The sequence below is a fragment of the Daphnia pulex genome, chromosome 3, assembly GCF_021134715.1.
Source record: "Daphnia pulex isolate KAP4 chromosome 3, ASM2113471v1".
NCBI classification, from domain to species: Eukaryota; Metazoa; Arthropoda; class Branchiopoda; order Diplostraca; family Daphniidae; genus Daphnia; species Daphnia pulex.
This window is the reverse complement of record NC_060019.1, coordinates 1,645,897-1,666,938: the sequence shown is the minus strand read 5'-3', so window position 1 is coordinate 1,666,938 and position 21,042 is coordinate 1,645,897. Positions and strand designations below refer to the sequence as shown.

Here is a 21,042-nt window from a genome sequence, read left to right as displayed (position 1 = left end):
GACTTGGCGCTCTGCCCTTCTTGTGTGTGTGTGTGGCTGCCCCCAACAACACACTGCACAAGGAAAGATTCTATTCATTCAGTGAGGGGACACACAGATGGTCGAAACCGTTGCTCTCAGCTGTCTTGTTTGTTCCTATTGTGTGTGCACACACATCTTTTTTTGAAGCGTTTTGAACCTCAGACACAACTGTCTTATTCTTATTCTCCTTTTTTTCGAAAAAACGAACACGTCAGTCAGTGAGTGTGACGAGTTTCGACCTGTTTCAAACATTTAAAAAATAGTAGAGAGAGACAAAATGATGAGAGACTATTCGTCGACTGGTGTCTACTGGTGCCAGACGAGTAGTCGTGCAGTGTGTTGTTACCAGCGTTGATTTCTTTTTACTCCATTGTGTGTGTGTGTGTGTGTGTCTAGTGCTAAACAATAGTAGTTTTGCTTCCTCTTTTTTAATTTTCCTCTCTCGAACTTTACGACTAGACAATAGACGAAACGATAAAAAGAGAAGCAATTCCGGACATCCTGTGTGATGTTCGTTATCGACCCGCTGCAGTTTCAATAAGTTCACCGGGACTCTTCTTCTTTTTTGTTTCAACCTCATCCCAGGTAAATTTCACAGGAGCTGTGTTTTAATTTTTTATTTATTTGGTAAGACCGACTGTTGGGGCGGTGGTTGCATGGCACATGGTAAAATCATATTCAATATTTGAATATCCTTTTAAGGTCTTGAAGAGTAGCTCATCCGTCACGGACGAAAGAGAAAAAAGTGGTAGTTTTTTTTTGCATATCTTCGATGCCGTTTGCATGATGATGAATCAAAACCTTGAGGTGTACATGTGTTTTCTTGGTTCTGTAGGTCGTCGTCGTCGTGTGTTAGCCAGTCATCCTTGCAGCCAAAAAATTACAGCAGCAGCAGCAGCAGCAATGGCGGACGATGATTCCACAAGCGTGCGGGTCGCAGTCAGGTAAGAAGAATTTCCACACTCACACAAATATGAAACCCACCACCACCTGTGTGCTTGAAACCAATCCGAGGCCAAGGTCCCGGTGATAAAGCAGAGGAAACCCTTTTTTTTTTAACGTGAAAAAAAAGAAGTGGGTTATACCACCACCCACCCACACCAGCAGTTCAGCTTGTTACAACCACACACACTCGTCTTTGTAAATGGATTTTAACGAGTTACTACGACGTTATTTTATGACTTGTGCGTGTGTGTTGTTGTCCGGTCGTCTACACGGTTTTTTCTGTTGTATACCCTAGTTTTGTTTTTTTGTTTTAGGAGCAAAAAACAAACAAAGTGGAACGCACAGATTGTCGGTCAAAAAAGCAATGGGTCCGCTACCGTTTCGACTAGCCCAGGTGCGTCAGGAGATAACGAGACACTGCACAGTACACATTTCCAAGTCAAAATAGGGGTCGATATTTTTTTCCTTTTAGGCAGAAGTTGTGCTCTCCAATGGCTTCCATGACAATAGACCCACACCGGGGGTGAGAGTGACGTCAGTTATTGATCTCAGCTTCCCCCCCCCCTCCTTTTTCACCACCCTCCTTATGTACATAGTTGGGAGGATGCCAATTTTTAACGATCGACCAGAGATTCAGCTAGTCCGTTAGCGTTCCGGTCGGGCGTTGCAATCCGCGCCCCTCCGTGAAATATCTAAATCGATCCTTTGACGCCCAGCCAATCGGGCGTTGTCGCGCCCTTGTGCGGTGTTCCTCAATTTCTATTGCAGCAGCAGCTGGTTGTTGTTGACGTCAAATCATCACCTCTGTTGGTTTCGTTCGGTCAGAGAAAATGATCAAAAGAAAAGAAAAAAGGGGTAGGGCTTTAGTGTTGACCCAAGACCCTTTTGTGTTTGTGTGTGTCCTCTCTCTCTCTTTTATCCCGAGACCTTATAGGGAACAAGTCCGTGAGGCTTTGACAGACAAGAGTCTCTCATTTCACACGCGTGCACACTTTTTTCGTGAAAATGTCCACGCTCGGTTCTATTAGGCCCCACCACTAAATTTTTTAAACAAAAATGTGCCGAGTTATTTTTTGGTATTTCGTCACTTTCTTCCATATGCGGTTCGTTCAGGGTCGTGTGTTACATCATTCAGCCCGAATTTTTGCTGAACTGTTTTCTCTTCTTTTATTCATTTATTTTGGGTTGAATTTCTTTTTCGAAAAATAGATTGGCGATTAATTGGATGTTGATCGGACCGTTTCATTCCTATGTTTACGGCAGTAACCAACACGAAAAGATCAAATTTGAATATTATGAAAATGAGGGACCTTGAAAAAGGGCCAATATTCTCCCGCTGGAATTTCTTTTCTCCCGTTTTGGGCGTCGCTTTCGTTTGAAATCGTCGTCGTCGTCGTTCCAATGTTCCACGTCAAGTTTGGCTTTTTCGAGACGATTTCAGATGGATGGATGGGGGAGAAAAGGAAGTGCATTTGGATGAAATAAAACCTTCCGAGAAAACGAAACGAAAAAAGATTGAATGGATTTCGTCCCGTTGTGGCGCGCGTTGTTGTTTTCTTCCTTATCGGAGAGCGGCCAGTGTATCCGCATGGCTTTTCTCTGGCTGGGCAGTCGACGCCCATCGATTCTTTTGCCAGCGGACCATTTTAGGAAATTTTTCTTTTTTCCCTCCTGGAACAAAAAGATGTTTTTGTTAAACCCTTTGGTGCGTGAGCGTTTCATTTGTCCTCTGACGTTCGTGTTGTTGCTGATAAGAATAACTCTGAAGAAAATGATAATTAGTCTTAACTAAAAAAGAAAAACTGGTCGTCCTTTGCTCTTTTTTTTTATACCAGCCTTGTGCTGCCCAGTGCCCACCCTGGACGTCTATTTTTCTCTTTGTGACTTTTGCTTGTTCTCGGCTTTCACTTCTCGCTCCTTGTTTGTCATCAAACAATTTTTGTTCCAACAGTTTCTTCTTCTTCTTCATAGGAGCCAACGAGGAATCCCAAAAACGACTTTGTGTTTCACCTGTGCACACACTATCGGACATTATTCAACTCTCCAACATGTCGGGAATTTTCTGTTTTATTTTTTTTCGAACGTAGAAAGAGCATTCCGGTTGTGTGAACTGGGCGTGTAGAGTTTCACTTTTGTTTCACTTGAGGCAGGAGGCCCCGTTTGCATTTTAATGCCTGGGACTGCCATTTGACCGAAGGTCGGCCAGTTTTTTCTTCCAACTTTTGAAAAATAAAAAAAAAGAGCCATAAGTCTATTAAAATGAAGTTAAAAATGAAATCATCATCTTTCTTTTTAGATATGGGGGGGGCGTCCGTCAGGTGTTGGTAGATGTCGTAAAAACAACACTCGTGACGAAATGAACCGGAGAAGATCCTATTGTAAAAAGGAAAAAACCGCAGAAAAATCTTATTCTTCTTCTTCTTCTAAACCTTTTGTTCCATCTGTCCAGTGCTGTTTATTTTTAACGATGTGAAGTTAAAAAATAGGAGAGAAAAAGTTGTTTTTTCTCGGGGGAGGGCCATATCACCGTGACTAAAAGGAATGCTGATTCTTATCTGGTTGTAAATAACTTCTTTCGGTCGTGTAGTAGTACGTATGGCTTAACATACCTACGCAATATTTACGCACCGAGCGAAAAAGGGAAAAATTTGAGAAAGAGATTTTGTCTAAAATAACCGCTTTTGGTGATATTGAAATAACCAGTTTTCTCCTTTCGTTTGTTACACGCTTGATTACGTGATTTACGACCGTGGCCATTTTTGAACGTGTTTGTTTGTTTGTTTTTCGTCTCCGTACCAGAATACGCCCGCAGTCGGCCAGAGAAGTGATAGATATGTGCCGGACGTGCACGACAGTGATCTCAGGTGAGCCGCAGGTCATCCTCGGTGCTGATAAGGCGTTCACCTATGATTACGTCTTCGACATGGACAGCGGCCAGGTGCGAAATCCACCCAAAAGAATAAGAATATCTTTGAAGAAGAAAGAAAAACGAACACGTTCATTGTTTGACTAAACCAAAAAATCTTTTCTCTCTCTTTTATCACAGGTGCATATTTATAACACCTGCGTCCGGCATCTCATCGAAGGCTGCCTTCAGGGTTATAACGCTACAGTCTTGGCCTACGGACAGGTATGTCGTTTTAATAATAAAAAGAGCTTTTTTTCTTTTCTTTTTTGATTATTATTTAAAAAAAGAAGCCTCCTCTAATGATAACCAATTTGTCTGTGGCTGGGCGAGTAGACTGGGAGCGGCAAAACGTATTCTATGGGCACGGGATTGGAGGCGGACCAGCAACTCTGCTCGATGAGTGATAACGTGGGCATCTTACCTCGCTCGGTTCACCATCTCTTCAACGGAATTGAGATGCTGAGGGAGGAGGCCATCCAAATTGGACAAACGCCGCCCGAATTCAGAGTCCAGGCTCAATTCCTCGAACTCTACAACGAGGAGATTATCGATCTTTTAGAGCCAACCACTCGGGTAAATCATTATTATTTTTTAGTTTCTTTTTCTTTTCCAGAATAGAAAAAATATTTCCGGAATTTCGGATAAGAGACAACCGAAATTCCGCTTTTACGGTGGCTTAATCGAACGTTGAGATGTTGACGTTAATAAAGGAAAGGAGGTCAAATGGTTGGACAGATTTTCTAATTCAAGGATGAACTAGATCTGCCATAATTGTTCAGTCAGCAGAGAGAAAGAGAGAAAGACCTTTTTCTTTCTTTCTTTTTTTTTCAAGGTTCGACCCAGTCACAAGGTGGACCCACATCCATCGGATTTTTTCTTGAATGGATTTCTAAACGACATTGTTTCACAATTCCATTCGACCCCCTTGGGGGTTGGTGTAAATAACTTGTGTATTGATGTAATTCGTGTCCTACGCAGGGTCAACGTTCGGATATGCGGATTCACGAGGACCAGATGGGCGGAATCTACGTGGCTGGAGCGACCAGCAAGTCGGTGGCGAGCACGGACGAGGCAATGCATTGCTTACACATGGGCGCCCTAGCGCGCACAACCGCCTCGACCCAGATGAATGCCCAGTCGTCTCGCAGTCACGCCATTTTCACGTTGCACATCCGCCAGCAACGGCTAGCTCCGGCTCAGGTTGGATTCCCCCCTTTATTTCTTCTTCACGTTGCCATGGCCACCGAGTTCCATTCCTTGAATGCCAATTCATCGTGTCCTTTTTTTTCTTTGTCATTTATTTATTTGCTAATAGAACGGGAATGGGGACAGTGATGAAGGCCAGCCTAATGGAACTGGCGGATCGAACGGAGGAGACGCTGGATCCGAGTTGGAGACGCTTTCGGCTAAATTGCATTTTGTCGATCTGGCCGGATCGGAAAGGCTTAAACGAACCGGAGCGACTGGCGATCGAGCCAAAGAAGGAATTTCCATCAACTGCGGCCTGGTATTATATAATAGATAATATTGATTACATTTTTTAAATGACACACAAGTCTGAATTGATGGATGGCTTTCTTCGCAGTTGGCCCTCGGCAATGTTATCTCCGCATTGGGTGACGCTGCACGCAAGGCCCTCCACGTACCCTATCGCGACTCTAAGCTGACTCGGCTCCTTCAGGACTCCTTAGGAGGTACTGTACTACACACTCTGATGCGGTCGATAAAACACCGCAGTTAAATTAAGAAAGGAAAGAGGTCATTTTATTGTTTCCTTTTTTTATTCTTGACCGTTTCCCTTAGGTAATAGTCGCACGCTGATGATTGCCTGCTGTTCGCCATCCGACCGCGACTTTATGGAGACGCTCAACACACTCAAGTACGCCAATAGGGCCCGCAACATCAAGAATCGTGTCGTTCTTAATCAGGTATCTCTACGCATTTCCCTTCGATTCCATTAAAAAAGTTTACGAATAATAAATTTTTTGGCGAAATTTAAAAGGATCGAAGTAGCCGGACGATTGCGCTCTTGCGTCAAGAAATTCTACAACTGCAGCAAGAATTGGCTGAATATAAACAGGTCAGTTTTAATGGCGCAATTGGGAGGGGGAGGAAACGCTTAGTTTAATAACGGGGTTAACTTTTCTCTTTTTTCTCTTTTTTTCCAGGGTAAACGAGTCGTGAGCGAGGACGGCCATGAAGCGGTGAACGACATGTTCCACGAGAATCGTCTACTCCAGGCGGAAAATCAGACGATGCGAACCAGACTGAAGGCCCTACAGGAGACGGTCAATTCCATGACGGTGCGCAACGTGGAGCTGCAGGCCCAAAAGGCGGCCTCCACCTGGAGCAAAGCCGGATCCGACTCTGACATCACTCAGATGGTCCAGCACTATCTCATGGAGATTGAAGAGCTCAAGGCCAGACTGTGCGAGTCGGAGAGCATGGCGTCTCAACTGCGTCTCAGGGCCGCCACTCTGCAGACCAACAAATCGCCACACAAGGGCGGACTCTCACCCCGCAAACTCAACAGCTCCGTCAACGTCCTCATCGAGGAAGCCAAGCGCAATCTGGAAAAGGTGAAATGACAAATTTTCAAATTGAAACCCCGAAAAACTTTGAATTTAACTGGAAATTATTTTGGGGTGTGTCCAGGATAAAACGCTGCTGCAGAAAAATCAATTGCGACGCGAAATCAGCGGCGGTAATGATTCCGCCATGGAAGCTTCCGTGTCGTCGATGGAGCCCAGCAGCAACGCCGGGCAATCGCGAGCGATGAGCAGCGGCGAGGCCAGTGACGAGGAGGAAGATAACACGCCGTCCAGTGCCGAAGGGGAGAGCGACGGAGGCGACGGAGACAGCGGAAGCAGCAGCAGCGACGATGAAGCCAATCAAGCCGATGAGAACGGAGGCATGTACAGTGCGGAATTGGCTGAACTCACGTCGGAGATCAGCGTCAAGCAGCAACTCATCGAGGAGCTCGAGCTCTCGCAACGTCGACTGGACATAATGAAGCATCACTACGAGGAGAAACTTGTCCAGCTCCAGGAACGCATCCGGGCCACTACGGAAGAACGGGACAAAGTCCTGGCAGGGTATTGATTTTACCAGATGAATTTACTCCATCGATTCTTTAATATAAACTGGGAATTCTCTTTTAGATTTGCTCAAAACCACGGTCCGTCTAATCCGAATGTGGAGGGCACGCTCCGTCGGGTTCGCGAGGACTACGAGCGGAAATTGTCCGACTTGCAGTCGCGCCTGAAAAAATTCCAAGCCGCCCAGCAGGAACATGCAAAACTCTTAAAGAGTCAGGGTGACAGTGAACGTCAACTCAAATCGCTCAAGAATGACCTCCTGGACATGAAACGTAACAAGGTACACGTCAGCGCCATCGTCCAGTTGGCTAAACCGTTTGATCTTTTTTTTTTCACGTCACTAAATTTTGTGTTGTTTCTTTTGTCCAGGTCAAGCTGATGCAAAAGATGAAAGAGGACGCCAACCGTCACAAGGAGATTGAACTGAAACGGACCCGAGAAATTGCCCAGTTGCGTAAAGAGTCTCGCAAGAGAGAGAACGAAATTCGCACGCTGCAGATGGACAAGCGAGTCAAGGAGACTGTCCTCAAACGGAAACAGGAGGAAGTCAACGCCCTCCGCAAAGTCCAGGCCCGTCAGGGAAACTTGAGCGATCGGGCGTCCGGCCGTGTCGTCCAATCTGGACGCAATTCTCGCAAGCCACGCCAGCCCATGTACTCGCCCAAAGTGGCCAAGCAGAAATGGCACAAACTGGAGCACAATCTCTCGCAGATGGCCCTCAACCGGCTGACGGTCTCGCAACTGGAGAAAGATCTGGAACGATTGATGGGCGTTCGCGACGAACTCGGCCGTTCGCTGTCCGAGACCCTCAGGATCCGCGACAGGGCCTTTATGCGGGGCAAGGAAGAAAGTTACATCCGCGAACTGGACGACCAGTTGGAGAGTCTCAAAGCCAACATCGAGTACGTCCAGGAAAACATTGCTGAATGCCAGCGGAATATCGTCCAGATTGAAGAGACCAAAGTAAAAATTCAATTTGTTTTGTTTTTTCCTGGAAGAGTTTTGGAATTAATTTGAAATTGTTTTATTTTTTCCCAGGAGGGACAAGGTGATTTGGATATGGAATTGGCCATCCAGCCTAATGATATGGAAGAGGCCCGTTACTTGTTCGCCAAACTGATTAACATGAGTCTCAATCATGCCACATTGGCGGCCCAGCGCGAGGCCAGCAACAAGGAGCTGCAGAATCAAGTGAAGCAAGTGCTGGAACGCGACGCCGTTCACCAACAGCTGCTGCAGCACATGCTGGCCCACTCTGATTTGGAGGTGTACAATCTGCTGGCGACTGGCACGACCAACAGCTCGTCAGCCCTGGAAGAGCCGGGTGGAGGCGGAGGAGGAATTTCGTCTCGTTCCCGTTCCCGTTCTCCTTCGCCAGCCGAGAGCGTCGCCAGCGGGGCCACGACGGCCACCAACGCCACGGGCAGTGGCCGCTACAGTAAGAAGATCAGTAAGAAGGCCAGACGTTTGACGTTTGCCGCCCCTGAAGATTTGCTTTACTATGAAGGCGTCGTCTCAGTTAGTGGCGGCGGCGGCGGCGGCGGCGGTGGTCCGCCCACTCTTCCGCCACCCATCGTCGAGCCGTTGGTTGATCTGCCGCCCATTCCCAACATTGCTCGCTCGCAAAAGTAACAATTTGGCATTGAATTTATTTTTCTTGGCACTTTTCCTGATGGTTTTATTTATTTATTTTGTTTTGTGTTTGCAGGATCGACATTCGGGGAAGTCGGGGTCCTTCGTCGGACAACATCCATCGGGTGGACCACTTGGCCATCACTCCCCCCCAGAACATGACCACCTCCACCAGTTCCCTCGCTTCTCCTCGCCTACCCCGCAAATCTGCTAATCACAGCAATTCAAACTTACTGGCCAAGCTTAGCTCTTCGTAAGTAGCTTTTTCTTCTTCTTCCAATTCTTCTTCTTCACGCAACATTCATTCAAACGGAAAAACAGAATCTTTTTTTCTATTTGTCTTTCCGGTGTCTTTTTTATTTATTTTTATTCTCTTTCGCGACATCTATACATAAACATATATTAATCTATTAATATTCTACCCATCTTCTATAATCATCTGTGAACGGCTTATGTCTATTTTTCTTCAAAACTTATGGACTGACTTTTTTGATTGACCTGTTTTTGTGCTTATCTTTTCTTTTTTCTTTTTTTATTATTTTTCATGATTGGGCTGTGACGCTGCCGCTTCTGCCTCCTCCTCCTCCTCCTCCTTTTTTTTGTTGTTGTTTTACGCTTGCCACCGTCATGCCTTATGTCTAAATCCAGCGAGCCGGGTGACACGTCTCCGACACCACCGGCTTCGCCACCCACATTCCGACGAGGCGGCACGAGTCGCGAGGAGAATCCCAACGTCTTTTCACGGCTGACTCACGGCACCAACGTTGGCCAGGAGCCCGTTCCCGATCGCGGGGTCGTCCATCCATTCCAGGGCAAGGTAAAAAATAAATAACATACAAGAATGACCAAACTTTTTTTTGTTTGTTTGGCTTTTGGCTAGTGGTCGTCAGAGTTGTTTTTTGAAGGTTTGCAATAATAATAGCTTACAGTGCATGTTCCAAGTATTTTTCTTTCTTTTTTTGGCTGGACAGAATCTTTAGTTTCTGTGATTACATTCCTTTTCAATCATTCTTTTTAGCTCAGCAATAAATCACCTCTAATCTGCACACGGACGGCCGAAGGGCATTGCCAGGCAGTACTTTCCATTTGTGCCACGGATGCCAATCTCTTCTCAGCTTCAAAAGGTAATTTGAAATGAAAACACATTTTTGGGGGCTTGGAATCTAAAATAATTTTCTTTTATTATGACGATGGGTTAGATCGGACCGTCAAAGTTTGGGATCTCCATTCCGGGGTTGAAATCCAGTCACTGGATCGTCACCCCAACAATGTGGTGGCCGTCAAGTATTCGCCGGAAACTGGGCTCGTCTTTACCGCATCATCGGCCTACGTCAAAGTTTGGGATTTGAGGCAATCACCGAGCCGGTGCATCAAGACTCTGAGCTCATCGGGATGGCCGGCCAGCGGCAATCAGGCCAATACGACCAGCACCCGGAGTCTGCAGCTCCCGCAGGGCGAGGCGTCGATTAACGACATTGCCCTGAGCGGGCAGAGCAGCGCCGTGCTCTACGCCGCGGCCGGCAGTCAGGTCCGCATCTGGGACATTCGTAAATTCAGCAGCACTGGCAAATTGAGTGGCGGTCACCAGGCGGCCGTCATGTGTCTGGCGGTGGGCAACGCCCCAATGGCCGGCATCGAGTCGGACGCCAACGACAAGGTGGAATTTGTCATTACTGGATCCAAAGATCACTACGTCAAAGTGTTTGAAGTCCGTGATGGAGCCACTGGAGTGCTGAGTCCCAGGTAAATTTCAGGATTTTTCTTTTAAAAGTAACTGGAAACCCCAAATTTTAAATTTTCATAATTTGTTTAGGTTTAATTTGGATCCACCCCATTACGATGGTGTCCAGTGTCTTTCGTTGAGCGGCACGTCCCTAGTCTCCGGCTCACGTGACGCTTGCATCAAACTGTGGGACATTGAGCAGGGCGAGCAAGTCCTGTCGCTCTCCAACGTCCACCGTGACTGGATCTGCGGTCTGGTTCACCTGCCCCAGCGTCTCGTCATCTCCGGATGCCGCGGAGGTGTCCTGCGTCTCTGGTCGACGGAATCTTGGGAGCCGGTCGGCGAAATGCGGGCCCACTCTGCCTCAGTCAATGCCATCGCTTTCAATTCCACCAACATTTTCACAGCCTCCAACGATAACACGGTCAACATTTGGAGGTTGCGTTCCAATGTCGACAGCATCTCTCCCGAGGCCGGTGAATCTTTTTAAAAAAAAAAGAAAACTTAAAACACATTTTTCTGCTCCATCCGGCCTCTCATTTCTCCCCTTTTTTTGCTTTAGGATTTTTAATTTAATTTTCTTAATATATTCTAAGGGTAAGGAGACGTTGGTTTAGTCACTCACACACCTTCTCTCGTGTCCTTTTTTTAATGTAATCTTTCTCGATGCAGCCCCTCCCCCCCCAAACATGTTTGGAAGTAGCACGTTTACACGTCAGATCTGCATAGCGAAAGGAGATTGTGGTCACGCGGTCTCCTTTTTCCCAGGTTTCTCTCTATCAATTGTTTCATTTGTTTATTTCCTTTAATTACTGTCGTCACTTATATTTTAAACCCCCCCCCCCACCACCCTCTTCGCGGCGGAGTTTCTTATTATCCATTCCAGCGAGACATCACACATTCCATTTATAATACGAGTACCTATCTAGGCGTAAAGAAAAGTATTTAATCCTCCCGAATTTAACCCAAATAATTCAAATTAAACTTAATAATTCTTTTGCTACGTACCGTACCACCATCACACCACCACAGCCCCACGTATCCGTAAAAAACAAAAAAAAAAACGTTATTTTAAATTATATAGAGTTAAACTTAACTGATTGAAAAGGAATCCGAATGTATTTTTTTTTCTCTCCTAGCTGCCTCTCGCGCGTCTCTCATACAGTATACATAATATACCAAAATTTATCAAAAAATAATTAATAATAAGAATGAGGCCTTCGTGTATAGGAAGAAAGACGATTTGAGAATACACTTGATTGAGTTCTGTATACTAAACACGCTGTGTATTGTAAATTGACACACCAAGTTCAAGAAAAATCTTGAAGAAAAGTCATCGTGCAAAAAAGGTTCATTGTTCTTTCTTTAGAATTTAGGGTTTTGGGTTAAGGGGGAAAATGACAAACTTTTACTCGATAGTAAATGAAATGTTTTTCAATTTGGTCTTCATTTTATCGCAGCTGAAGCTAAGAAAAACGAGAGAAAATGCAGTTAAGATGAGAAATTGCGTAATGTGTTAATCAACACGACAACACCTACCTTAGAAACCATTCGTTGGCTAAAAGAAGAGGGCAATTGTTGAAGCTCAACTCCGAGATGCTAGGAAAAGCGTCCAGGTGCGACCCGCACGATGAAGTCAATTGCTGGCACCCGTCAATGTTTAATTCCTTCAATTTATGGCGAGACGGGCCCCTGCTCAATGCTGCCAAACCGTCGTCTGTCACCTGTTGTCGTATAGGCAGTATAAAATAAGGGTTCATCTATTTACAGACTTAACGGACAATGTCACATGGATATTACCTTTGTGTATCCGACGTCAAGGACAAGGATATTGTACAGTTCGGTCGCTAGAAATTTGAAGCCCCTATCTGTGAAACTGGGGCATTTCCTCAGAATGATGACACGGAGTTTGGGACAGCTGTTGGTGAGAGAAATCAATACTTCATCATCCACTTTACTGTTTGATAAGTCAAGCTCTTCCAGGTGAGGTAAATAAGGGAATAATTGGACAAGACCTAAATGAAGAAAATTTATCTTATTATGAGTCAGTTTCAGTTTTATTAAATAAAATTTTTGTATTGTTTACCTAATGTTGAGACTTCATTTCCAGGAATGAGTAGAGATGAAAGTTTTGTCAGAGACTGAAGTATTCTCACTGTAGAATCCCTCACTTTCGAGCCAGTCAAGTCTAGTGATTTTAAATCTACATGAATCAAGGATCTTAGAACTGGACCTGTCAGCAGACCTCGTCTCCCTAGCAGTGTGACTAGTACATTTTTTACATTTCCCGGTAAAGATTGGGCCACAACCAAATGTGAAACAATATTGAGTGCAACCACTCTTGTGCACCTGGTGGTACATCAACAATCAATTAGAAAATCATCATCATTTAGGGAGTTGGTGAGAGAGAAACAGAATTTCCATCATTTTAAAAATACAGAATCAAGTACTGTCTGATTTTGATGACTAGCAACTTTAAATTACATCACGTGAAGTGTTTGTCATGGTCTACTTACAGGGTGAACAGGGATTCTGCATTTTGTCCACGACATTTATAAGGAATATCATAATTGTATTTTGAAACCGCCATCTTGTTTCAATCGAAATTTTATTTTTTTTTTACTTTAATAATTCATTAATAGTTTGTTCACACAAAACAAGATCAAGCACTTACAAATTTACACTTTTTTTTTCATTAATTTTTTCAAATTTTACCAGACGACCCTGCTGCTGTACTGCGATGGTGTCAGTTTTTTCCTTTTAAATTATCCAATTAATTATTACGAATTTTTTTTCGAAAATTTGTATCTAATAATTTATTTTATTTCATTTAAATATCATGTGTTATTTTATTAACCATGAAAAAGTTGCGAGCAATTTATTGGAATTTATTATTGATTAATATTAGACTGCCCGCCAGGGGTCATCTCAACATTTTTGCGTCGTCTGGTTCAAAGCTTCAAAATCATTGATCAAAATTCGGAAACAACTCCGTGAGTGACTTCAGACCTTGGAGAATAGGATTTAAAGTTCACAGTCTGACGCTTTCACGTCGTTGCATATTGCCGAGACGAACAAATGGCTCACGATAGTTTTGATAACGAAGATATGGTATTTAAGGATAAGTACCGAAACTTGAAAAGGAAGCTCAAATTTCTCATCTATGTAAAGAAGAACAACTTGTATTCAAACAATCAAACCAATTTTTTTTACTAATGTTAATTTTTTCATTTAGGAAAATGAATGTTTTTCAATGGAGATACGTAACATGGAAAAAAAACTTCTCAGGATTCTCAAAGATCGAACTTTTCTTCTTGATATGTTGACCCAGCATGAGGCGGGGTCTCCTGCATTTGAATCATCAGATGATGATATGACAGACTCATCAGATGGTGAAATGAAAATGCAGCACAAAAATTCTGATAGAAAGTAAGAAATTTATCTATATTTAAGTGATGTAACAGATCTCAATGAGTTCTGTTCTTTAGGAAAAAAATGAAAACAGAACGTGGGACCAAGAAAACCCCTGGCATTCCATCTAAACCTCGAAGGAAACCTCCCAGTAAAATAGAAAAGAAAAACAGTGTTAAACCAGAAACAGTAGCAAGTTTGTTAATGGAAGATTCATTAAGTTCTAAACAAGAAGTCACAAACAAGACTGGGCACATGACTCCAGAAGAAGTTGTGAGACACTTGGAATCAAGAAGGTATCTACAGACTACACTATTGATTTAGTTTTATTCTGTGCTTATTCATTTTTAAATTCTAACAGAGCTCAACAAAGTCAACTGGAATTTTCTTTTGCCCCTGACAAAGCTCCTGCTACAGTCCCAACTGAAATGTTTAGCAATGACATGGAAAGTAAGTTCAACACAATTGTTCATTCGTTACATATCTTGAAAGCTGAAACTAATATATTCTTCCGTTTTCAGTAGGCGGTGGCAACTTCCGTGAATTTCTGGACGATATTGATACTTCGCCTAGTAACGGTGGAGATGAGAACGTCACAATTGATATGGATCATAACTAACCAATAAAACTCAAAATATATTTCAATAAAACAAATTGTTTCGCCTGAAAAATATTTGCTTATCTAATGATTAACACCGTATTATATTTTTTTTACAAGTGGTATAATGGCTCTGCTTGCTATGTAAAGATTTCCGAATTTAGAAAGTGGAACAAGTTGAAGCAAAATTGGTTCAAACATGCCTTCACACCTACTGTTTCAATTAACCGTTGTCTATTGTAATTTAAACCTTGAAAAAGACAACGGATGCGGATGATCCGCTATATCAAGTTCTTATAAAGTCACGCGATGAAACTGTTAGAACAGATAAATTGGGGAAGGTTTCCTAACATTTGCCAACAAAATATAATGCTGCATTTTAATTTTTAGTCCAGTAGAAGATTTGCGAAGAATGCAATTAAACTCTTGCAACTGCGATAGGGATTACGGATTAGGGAAAGATGTTAAATTTAAAAAAAATCATTAAATTAAATTCCAACGCGCTTTCTTTCTTAATCTTTGAACAATAAAATGCGAAGAACTTAATAATTGGAATATTTTAAAAGTGGCGTGTTAAACACTTCGAAATAATATTTGATTTACACAAGAGTTTCATAACTGCTGCGATGTTGACGAAGTTCGTCAAGCAGACGATCTAATTTAATCAGATTACACCACTTTTACATCAACCGGTTTGGCATTCCACGTGTTGTTGTTCAAGTTGAGAGAACGTTGAGGCCGTAGGTAGTCAGCAAACGTTTGTCAAGCTTAGTTTGTTTCGTCTTCACACTTGTGGTTATTAAAATTCTCGAGTTTGACTCTCCAGATAATTATTGTGTAGATAGCTTGACATTCGTTACTGAAAAAAAAACAGTTCAAAATGGTTCGAACGTACGACGATGAAATGAAATTTTTGGAAAGGCTATCTCCTTGCTCTTGGCGCATAAAAAAGGGATTTGTTCCTAACATGAACGTAATGTCTCCATAAAACAGAAAATGTGGCCTGCAAAATTGCTTACAATTTTTTTCTTAGGTTGAAGGAATTTTCTATGTCAACAATAATTTGGAAGACCTCATGTTTGACGAGCTAAGAAATGCATGTGCTCAAGGTTTAGTTGGTGGATTTCTCCCTGGAATGAAACAGATTGCCAATGTTGCTGCCCTTCCTGGCATCGTGGGAAGATCGATTGGCTTGCCCGATGTTCATTCTGGCTATGGCTTTGCCATTGGAAATGTAGCAGCATTTGATATGGATGATCCCAACTCCATAGTATCTCCAGGTGGAGTGGGTTTTGATATTAATTGTGGAGTCAGGCTGTTGAGGACAAACTTGACCGAAAAGGATGTTCAACCTTTTAAGGTATGTTCCAATGCAGTTTACTTTGCAATGCCGAATGATCATTGGTCTGTATTTTAACTGAATATTTTAACAGGAACAATTGACTCAAAGCATGTTTGATCACATTCCTGTTGGAGTTGGATCGAAAGGAGTAATTCCAATTACTGCACAGGATCTTGAAGAAGCCTTAGAAATGGGAGTGGATTGGTCGCTCCGCGAAGGTATCAAATTTATATAATTTACAAGAGGTATGTTTCTAAATAATTCTACTTATTATTAGGATATGCCTGGGCAGAAGATAAAGAGCACTGTGAGGAATTTGGCAGAATGCTGAATGCCGATCCTTCGAAAGTCAGCCTTCGAGCCAAAAAGAGGGGACTTCCTCAGGTAGACCTATTAACTCATGAGCGTTTTCCCGTCGTTTTTCCATTGTGTATTAACAAAGACTTTGTTTTACCATCCAGTTGGGTACTCTTGGAGCAGGAAACCATTATGCGGAAATTCAAGTAGTGGATGAAATCTACGACAAATGGGCCGCCAACAAGATGGGAATTGAACACAAGGGACAAGTTTGTATTATGATTCATTCCGGTAGCAGAGGATTCGGCCACCAAGTTGCAACAGGTAACCTTTAGTGATATATTGAAAATATGCAGTCATGTAAATATATTTATTCTTCGCATCAGATGCTCTGAATTCGATGGACAAAGCCATGAAAAGAGATAAGATCGTGACTAACGATCGCCAACTAGCTTGCGCTCGAATCTCGTCTACCGAAGGTCAAGACTACTTGAAGGGTATGGCAGCAGCGGCAAATTTCGCTTGGGTTAATCGTGCATCCATGACTTTCCTCTGCCGTCAAGTGAGTTTCCTTTCTTTTGCAATGTTTTACGTGCATCACATATTTTCTCCATATTTGGAAAGGCATTTGCTAAGCAATTCAACTCGACACCGGACGACCTTGACATGCATGTTATCTACGATGTCTCACACAATATTGCCAAAGTGGAACAACATACTGTTGACGGAAAACTTAAAACTTTGCTGGTTCATCGAAAGGTAACTTAATAATAACGGGGCGAATAAACGAACTGTAAAGCAAATAATAATCTTAACTCTTTTTAGGGTTCTACTCGTGCTTTCCCACCTCACCATCCATTAATTCCGGTCGACTACCAGCTAACAGGTCAGCCCGTTCTCATCGGTGGGACAATGGGTACGTGCAGCTACATCTTGACCGGTACTGAACAAGGGATGGTAGAAACATTCGGATCAACCTGTCATGGAGCCGTAAGTTTCCTGGTTTACACAGAACGTTTCGTAATTTGACACAATTTGGTTTTTAATTGCCAAGGGTCGAGCTCTATCCCGTGCGAAATCACGTCGTAACTTGGACTACACCGAGGTTTTGGATCGTTTGAAGGAACAAGGCATTTCCATCAGAGTCGCCTCTCCAAAGTTGGTCATGGAAGAAGCCCCAGAATCTTACAAAAATGTCACCGATGTTGTCGATACTTGTCATGCTGCTGGCATTAGCAAAAAAACTGTCAAACTCCGTCCGATTGCTGTTATTAAAGGGTAAAAGACTGCTTTAATTCTAAATTGCAAAAATGGGTTGACTAGATCTTTCACTTTTTTTGAGACAATTCTCTTTGTCATTAACAAAAAAATCCAAAATTTCTCTTTACCTAATGTCTAAAACTTTGTGGGAAAAACTTTGCAATGGCCCTTTTTGAAACTCAAACTGTTAATGTGTCTTTCAATGTAAGATAAGTCAAATTACACCTTTCTTCAAGAAACTTGGGTATACCATAACACTCTGGTTAAATAACGAGATTCACAATGACGTTAATCATTTATTAATGGATCGATAGCGAAAGGGATCAAAGGGTATGACAGTTGATTAATATGTTGAAGGCAAGAAAAAAAGGGGAACACTTGCAATTTACATGACTAAATGCCACCATGCTGAATTCATAACTTGGTTTAAAGTTTCAAATAAATCAACACAAAAACCTGTGCTTGATGAAATTGTTGGAAACTAAATCAATTAGTAGCAACTGGATAGCAGATAGCCCATAGTTACATTTTGAATCATGATTATCTTAGAATGTGAAAATTCTTTTTTTTTTCTCCCCCTTTTCTCTCTTGAAATTAAAATGAGAACCAGTTGGAATCTTGTTACAAAATGTTGCAGTGTGTCTTCTTTTTGCTACTTGATTTCTTCTCTGGGGATTTTTTATTTATCTGCCTCACCAAATCATAAAATATCTAGAGAAAGAAAAAAGTTAGCAACGCAAAAGATTTGATTGCAAGAATCATTACCTCGTTAACGTTAATTTTCGCTTTTGCGGAAGATTCCAAAAAGGAGCAGTTGTTGAATTGCCTTGCAAGATTCATGCCCTGATCTTTTCCTACGACACGCTCATCCTCTAGATCACATTTGTTACCAACTAGTACCAGAGGAACATCATCAGTGTCTTTCACACGTAAAATCTGCTCCCTCAGGTCTTGGAGGTCATTGAAGGTAGATTGTGCAGTAATGGAATAAACCAGTACAAAACCCTGGCCATTTTTCATGTATAGGTCTCTCATGGCTGTGAATTGTTCCTAGTAATCAGAACACTATGTTAACATTTTGTGCATATTAGAACATAGTAAGCACATACCGTTCCAGCAGTATCCAAAATTTCCAGCATGCATTGTTGGCCATCAACTTCCACTTGTTTGCGGTATGAATCTTCAATGGTGGGATCATACTTCTCCACAAAGATACCCTGAACAAACTGAACTGTAAGGGCAGATTTACCAACACCACCACTTCCCAGAACGACGATTTTATATTCCCGCATCGCAATAAGTTCTTTTCTGAAATACAAAAAAGGTAAAAGACATCAAATGTTTGGAACGGAGAAGGAACAAGTGGGCAATAAATTCACTGAAATCACCAATCGGCACAAACGTTTACTTGCGTTTCACGAGTGGTTGTTTCAAGGATGAATACAAAATATGATCCTTACCCCGTAAACAAGCCACTAATTACACCGTACTAACACGACAATTACTCACAAATAACTAATACGTGATTACGTGATATAACTACGCTCAGTTTAAAATAGTACTAACAAAGTTTTCAAGCAGAAAAGTGGGCGATGTCCCAAGTAAAAGCAAAATGACACCAAAAATTGAGCGTCCGAACCGTCCAATACCAGTGGCGCTAGTCATTTGTTTCTCAGCCGGAAGTAGGCCAAGCCTTGAAAACAAATGAATAACGCTTCGCAACCAATTTTTTTATTTTCCCAGAAAATGTGTAGTAGCTTAGCTAGTGCCTAGTAGGGAATTTGGAAGAAAAAAAAAACACCCACTATTTTGTTGTAAGGGTTGTTGAATAAACTTCCTCTCGCCGCGATGAAGACTTAAAACAGCAACACTGTACACTGAAAAGGGAAATGAAATACAAGTGGGTTTCCCCCCCACCGGGGATTACACAACCTAGTATGACTGGGGTTTGCTTCACAGAACCTCTAACAACCCTTATGACATCACATTGATAGTGCTCACCATTTTTGGGCAAAAATGTTGAGCAGGTTTCCGGTGGTTGGAAGAATCGATTACCTAGATTATAGGAAGGAAGTACTTGTAGATCCTATAAATATTATACTTTGATGGATTAGTTTATGTCCTAAAATGGGTACCTACTTTGAAGTATTTAGATAAATTTAACTTTTGTGTTGTGTGTGTTCATGTAAATGTGTGCAAATACATATATTTTTTAAATCCTTCCCTTCTATGGACCGAAGAATTACTGCATGTACATTAATAGTTGCGCTAGGCTACGCTAACGCCAACGCGACGCACTGCCTTTTTCTTCTCAACCAATTTACACATGTACCATAATAGAATAAAAATGTTGTAAGTGTCTGAAAACTGAAAAGTTATTCAAATCAGGTACTTACTGATTTTTTTTTATAATAGTGGAATTGACGTAATACCGAGAAAAGTTCTTATTTCTTCATTTCTGTCTTCTTAAATATTGCGGGACTTTTTCTTTCAGTATTACGTGAACCGTTACGGTATTTAATTAGTGTTGTAAGTATTTTTATTACGCGTACAGGTAATAAATGGTAGAGATAAATGTTTAATCGGGAGAAAAAGGAATCCCGGAATTAAGATAATTAAAATGAGAGACATTTATTCTCGGTATTAGGTCGAGCGTCATATTACGTACCTGCGAATGTTTGCTTCTGAAGAAACAGTCCTCTATGAGTCGCCAGATGATGGCGTTAAACACCGGCATGATTGTACCCTCTATGGCCTACACATCACACAACAGATGGACCCATTCGTCTTAACGAATAGCGTATATTCGGACCGACCCTCTAGTATGACTTTAGATCAAGCTCCATCCGGCATTACACCTTCAGCACCTGATAACCAATTGGGAATCTAATCTGAGCCTATACCCGCGAACGGGACCTCTGTCTAGAATCGCTAGATTTATATCGAGATTTTATAGTGGCGCCCAAGCGGGTGTGTGAGCAACCAAAGTTGCCCCCTAGGGGAGTTGAACCCTAGTCTTATAGAGCGCACGTTACATTGTGACGCCCTATTCAACTCACCCACTCTTCTCCTTTACTATTAAATAAAAAAATTATGTACATTTTAAGATGTTCTAATTAATTTAATTGTTAATTAATTAATTTTTAATTTCTAATCTAATCGCAATATTAAGAATTTTTTTTAAAATAATGATATTTTTGCGAAAATACTAGAAATAAGATCATACATCATACATCTTATATTATATTCATATGTATTGATTTCATTTATAGAAGCATGGAGCATTGATAGAATGAATTAGAAACCGTGTAATCATAATAGGAATAACATATAGGCTTTCCTAACTCGCTAACTGTATGTAGATGTGTAGAATTAGTATCGTCAATTTATATGGTAAATGGTGTGCTAATAAAATTTTAAAATTTCATAACATATTTTTTAAAATGTATTAATGATTTATGTGTGCTTTGTCGGAAGTTGGCGTATACCAGTTAACAACAGTTACTCTTCTAGCGATTTTTTCTTGCAGGTTCATTCTGCGAGGTTCATTTAGACTCGATAGCAATGACGTCACTCAAGTGTCAAGTCGTCGTCAAGGGATTCCACAAGTATAAAAGGGTGTTATTTTAGCAGTTTTTGCATACTTGCAAACCAAACATTTTTTGTTTTTGTTTTTACGTGTATCAGAAAACGCATTGGTATTGGAACGCTCTATGCATTACCCATATCAAGTTTATCTTCCGCGTTTCAATTTCTTTACGTGTCTTTGAACTCGAATGATATATCGATATATACTTGAAAAGCAGA

At 41.9% G+C, this 21,042-nt stretch overlaps 5 protein-coding genes across 9 annotated transcripts; 3 read left to right on the top strand and 2 right to left on the bottom strand.

Moving 5' to 3' along the window:
- The first annotated feature begins 56 nt into the window (after positions 1–56).
- On the top strand, positions 57–11,605 carry LOC124191001 (kinesin-like protein KIF21A). 2 transcript variants are annotated; one of them, XM_046583914.1, is made up of 21 exons: positions 57–606; positions 857–965; positions 3,766–3,904; positions 4,013–4,096; positions 4,208–4,447; positions 4,853–5,074; positions 5,190–5,381; positions 5,460–5,568; positions 5,678–5,802; positions 5,877–5,954; positions 6,043–6,453; positions 6,530–6,969; positions 7,036–7,252; positions 7,342–7,935; positions 8,011–8,410; positions 8,480–8,600; positions 8,681–8,857; positions 9,253–9,421; positions 9,623–9,728; positions 9,804–10,347; positions 10,418–11,605. In XM_046583914.1, the coding sequence occupies exons 2-21, from the start codon at positions 925–927 to the stop codon at positions 10,815–10,817; spliced, it is 4,809 nt and encodes a 1,602-aa protein (XP_046439870.1). In that variant the 5' UTR covers positions 57–606; positions 857–924; the 3' UTR covers positions 10,818–11,605. The 2 variants fall into 2 exon arrangements, with proteins under 2 accessions (XP_046439870.1, XP_046439868.1); XM_046583912.1 differs by having other exon boundaries at positions 8,011–8,600.
- Positions 11,587–13,071, bottom strand: LOC124191013 (F-box/LRR-repeat protein 2-like). Of its 2 annotated transcripts, XM_046583954.1 has the most exons (6): positions 12,844–13,071; positions 12,573–12,676; positions 12,414–12,515; positions 12,128–12,342; positions 11,867–12,051; positions 11,587–11,793 (listed from the first exon to the last, which is right to left on the bottom strand). In XM_046583954.1, exons 1-6 carry the CDS (start codon positions 12,915–12,917, stop codon positions 11,736–11,738), a joined length of 738 nt encoding a protein of 245 aa, XP_046439910.1. In that variant the 5' UTR covers positions 12,918–13,071; the 3' UTR covers positions 11,587–11,735. The 2 variants fall into 2 exon arrangements, with proteins under 2 accessions (XP_046439910.1, XP_046439909.1); XM_046583953.1 differs by having other exon boundaries at positions 12,414–12,676.
- A 186-nt stretch (positions 13,072–13,257) lies between these two features.
- On the top strand, positions 13,258–14,534 carry LOC124191017 (INO80 complex subunit E-like). Its single transcript, XM_046583957.1, has 5 exons — positions 13,258–13,492; positions 13,563–13,756; positions 13,816–14,034; positions 14,100–14,188; positions 14,260–14,534. The coding sequence occupies exons 1-5, from the start codon at positions 13,406–13,408 to the stop codon at positions 14,355–14,357; spliced, it is 687 nt and encodes a 228-aa protein (XP_046439913.1). The 5' UTR covers positions 13,258–13,405; the 3' UTR covers positions 14,358–14,534.
- Positions 14,535–14,982: 448 nt separating this feature from the next.
- On the top strand, positions 14,983–17,474 carry LOC124191005 (RNA-splicing ligase RtcB homolog). The gene is made up of 9 exons (XM_046583919.1): positions 14,983–15,309; positions 15,370–15,696; positions 15,770–15,896; positions 15,956–16,062; positions 16,140–16,299; positions 16,362–16,537; positions 16,600–16,734; positions 16,801–16,965; positions 17,030–17,474. The coding sequence occupies exons 1-9, from the start codon at positions 15,217–15,219 to the stop codon at positions 17,255–17,257; spliced, it is 1,518 nt and encodes a 505-aa protein (XP_046439875.1). The 5' UTR covers positions 14,983–15,216; the 3' UTR covers positions 17,258–17,474.
- Positions 17,475–17,518: 44 nt separating this feature from the next.
- On the bottom strand, positions 17,519–19,597 carry LOC124191019 (ras-related protein Rap-1b). 3 transcript variants are annotated; one of them, XM_046583961.1, is made up of 5 exons: positions 19,375–19,597; positions 19,041–19,290; positions 18,345–18,543; positions 18,001–18,285; positions 17,519–17,946 (listed from the first exon to the last, which is right to left on the bottom strand). In XM_046583961.1, the coding sequence occupies exons 3-5, from the start codon at positions 18,525–18,527 to the stop codon at positions 17,857–17,859; spliced, it is 558 nt and encodes a 185-aa protein (XP_046439917.1). In that variant the 5' UTR covers positions 18,528–18,543; positions 19,041–19,290; positions 19,375–19,597; the 3' UTR covers positions 17,519–17,856. The 3 variants fall into 3 exon arrangements, with proteins under 3 accessions (XP_046439917.1, XP_046439918.1, XP_046439915.1); XM_046583962.1 differs by lacking the exons at positions 19,041–19,290; positions 19,375–19,597 and adding an exon at positions 18,802–18,929; XM_046583959.1 differs by lacking the exons at positions 19,041–19,290; positions 19,375–19,597 and adding an exon at positions 18,696–18,904.
- Positions 19,598–21,042: the final 1,445 nt, after the last annotated feature.

What these genes read in the sequence shown, in the direction of transcription:
- LOC124191013 (XM_046583953.1), bottom strand. Translation starts at nt 12,917, where the DNA reads ATGGCGGTTTCAAAATACAATTATGATATTCCTTATAAATGTCGTGGA. An exon ending in AAATGAAGTCTCAACATTAG is followed by an intron (nt 12,343 to 12,413) that starts GTAAACAATACA and finishes TTCTTCATTTAG; the next exon opens with GTCTTGTCCAATTATTCCCT. An exon ending in GCCAACGAATGGTTTCTAAG is followed by an intron (nt 11,794 to 11,866) that starts GTAGGTGTTGTC and finishes CGTTTTTCTTAG; the next exon opens with CTTCAGCTGCGATAAAATGA.
- LOC124191001 (XM_046583912.1), top strand. Translation starts at nt 925, where the DNA reads ATGGCGGACGATGATTCCACAAGCGTGCGGGTCGCAGTCAG. An exon ending in AACGGCTAGCTCCGGCTCAG is followed by an intron (nt 5,075 to 5,189) that starts GTTGGATTCCCC and finishes ATTTGCTAATAG; the next exon opens with AACGGGAATGGGGACAGTGA. An exon ending in TTTCCATCAACTGCGGCCTG is followed by an intron (nt 5,382 to 5,459) that starts GTATTATATAAT and finishes CTTTCTTCGCAG; the next exon opens with TTGGCCCTCGGCAATGTTAT.
- LOC124191005 (XM_046583919.1), top strand. Translation starts at nt 15,217, where the DNA reads ATGGTTCGAACGTACGACGATGAAATGAAATTTTTGGAAAGGCTATCT. An exon ending in GATTTGTTCCTAACATGAAC is followed by an intron (nt 15,310 to 15,369) that starts GTAATGTCTCCA and finishes TTTTTTTCTTAG; the next exon opens with GTTGAAGGAATTTTCTATGT. An exon ending in CGGCCACCAAGTTGCAACAG is followed by an intron (nt 16,300 to 16,361) that starts GTAACCTTTAGT and finishes TCTTCGCATCAG; the next exon opens with ATGCTCTGAATTCGATGGAC.
- LOC124191017 (XM_046583957.1), top strand. Translation starts at nt 13,406, where the DNA reads ATGGCTCACGATAGTTTTGATAACGAAGATATGGTATTTAAGGATAAG. An exon ending in CACAAAAATTCTGATAGAAA is followed by an intron (nt 13,757 to 13,815) that starts GTAAGAAATTTA and finishes TCTGTTCTTTAG; the next exon opens with GAAAAAAATGAAAACAGAAC. An exon ending in AGACACTTGGAATCAAGAAG is followed by an intron (nt 14,035 to 14,099) that starts GTATCTACAGAC and finishes AAATTCTAACAG; the next exon opens with AGCTCAACAAAGTCAACTGG.
- LOC124191019 (XM_046583961.1), bottom strand. Translation starts at nt 18,527, where the DNA reads ATGCGGGAATATAAAATCGTCGTTCTGGGAAGTGGTGGTGTTGGTAAA. An exon ending in TTTTGGATACTGCTGGAACG is followed by an intron (nt 18,286 to 18,344) that starts GTATGTGCTTAC and finishes TCTGATTACTAG; the next exon opens with GAACAATTCACAGCCATGAG. An exon ending in CGAAAATTAACGTTAACGAG is followed by an intron (nt 17,947 to 18,000) that starts GTAATGATTCTT and finishes TTCTTTCTCTAG; the next exon opens with ATATTTTATGATTTGGTGAG.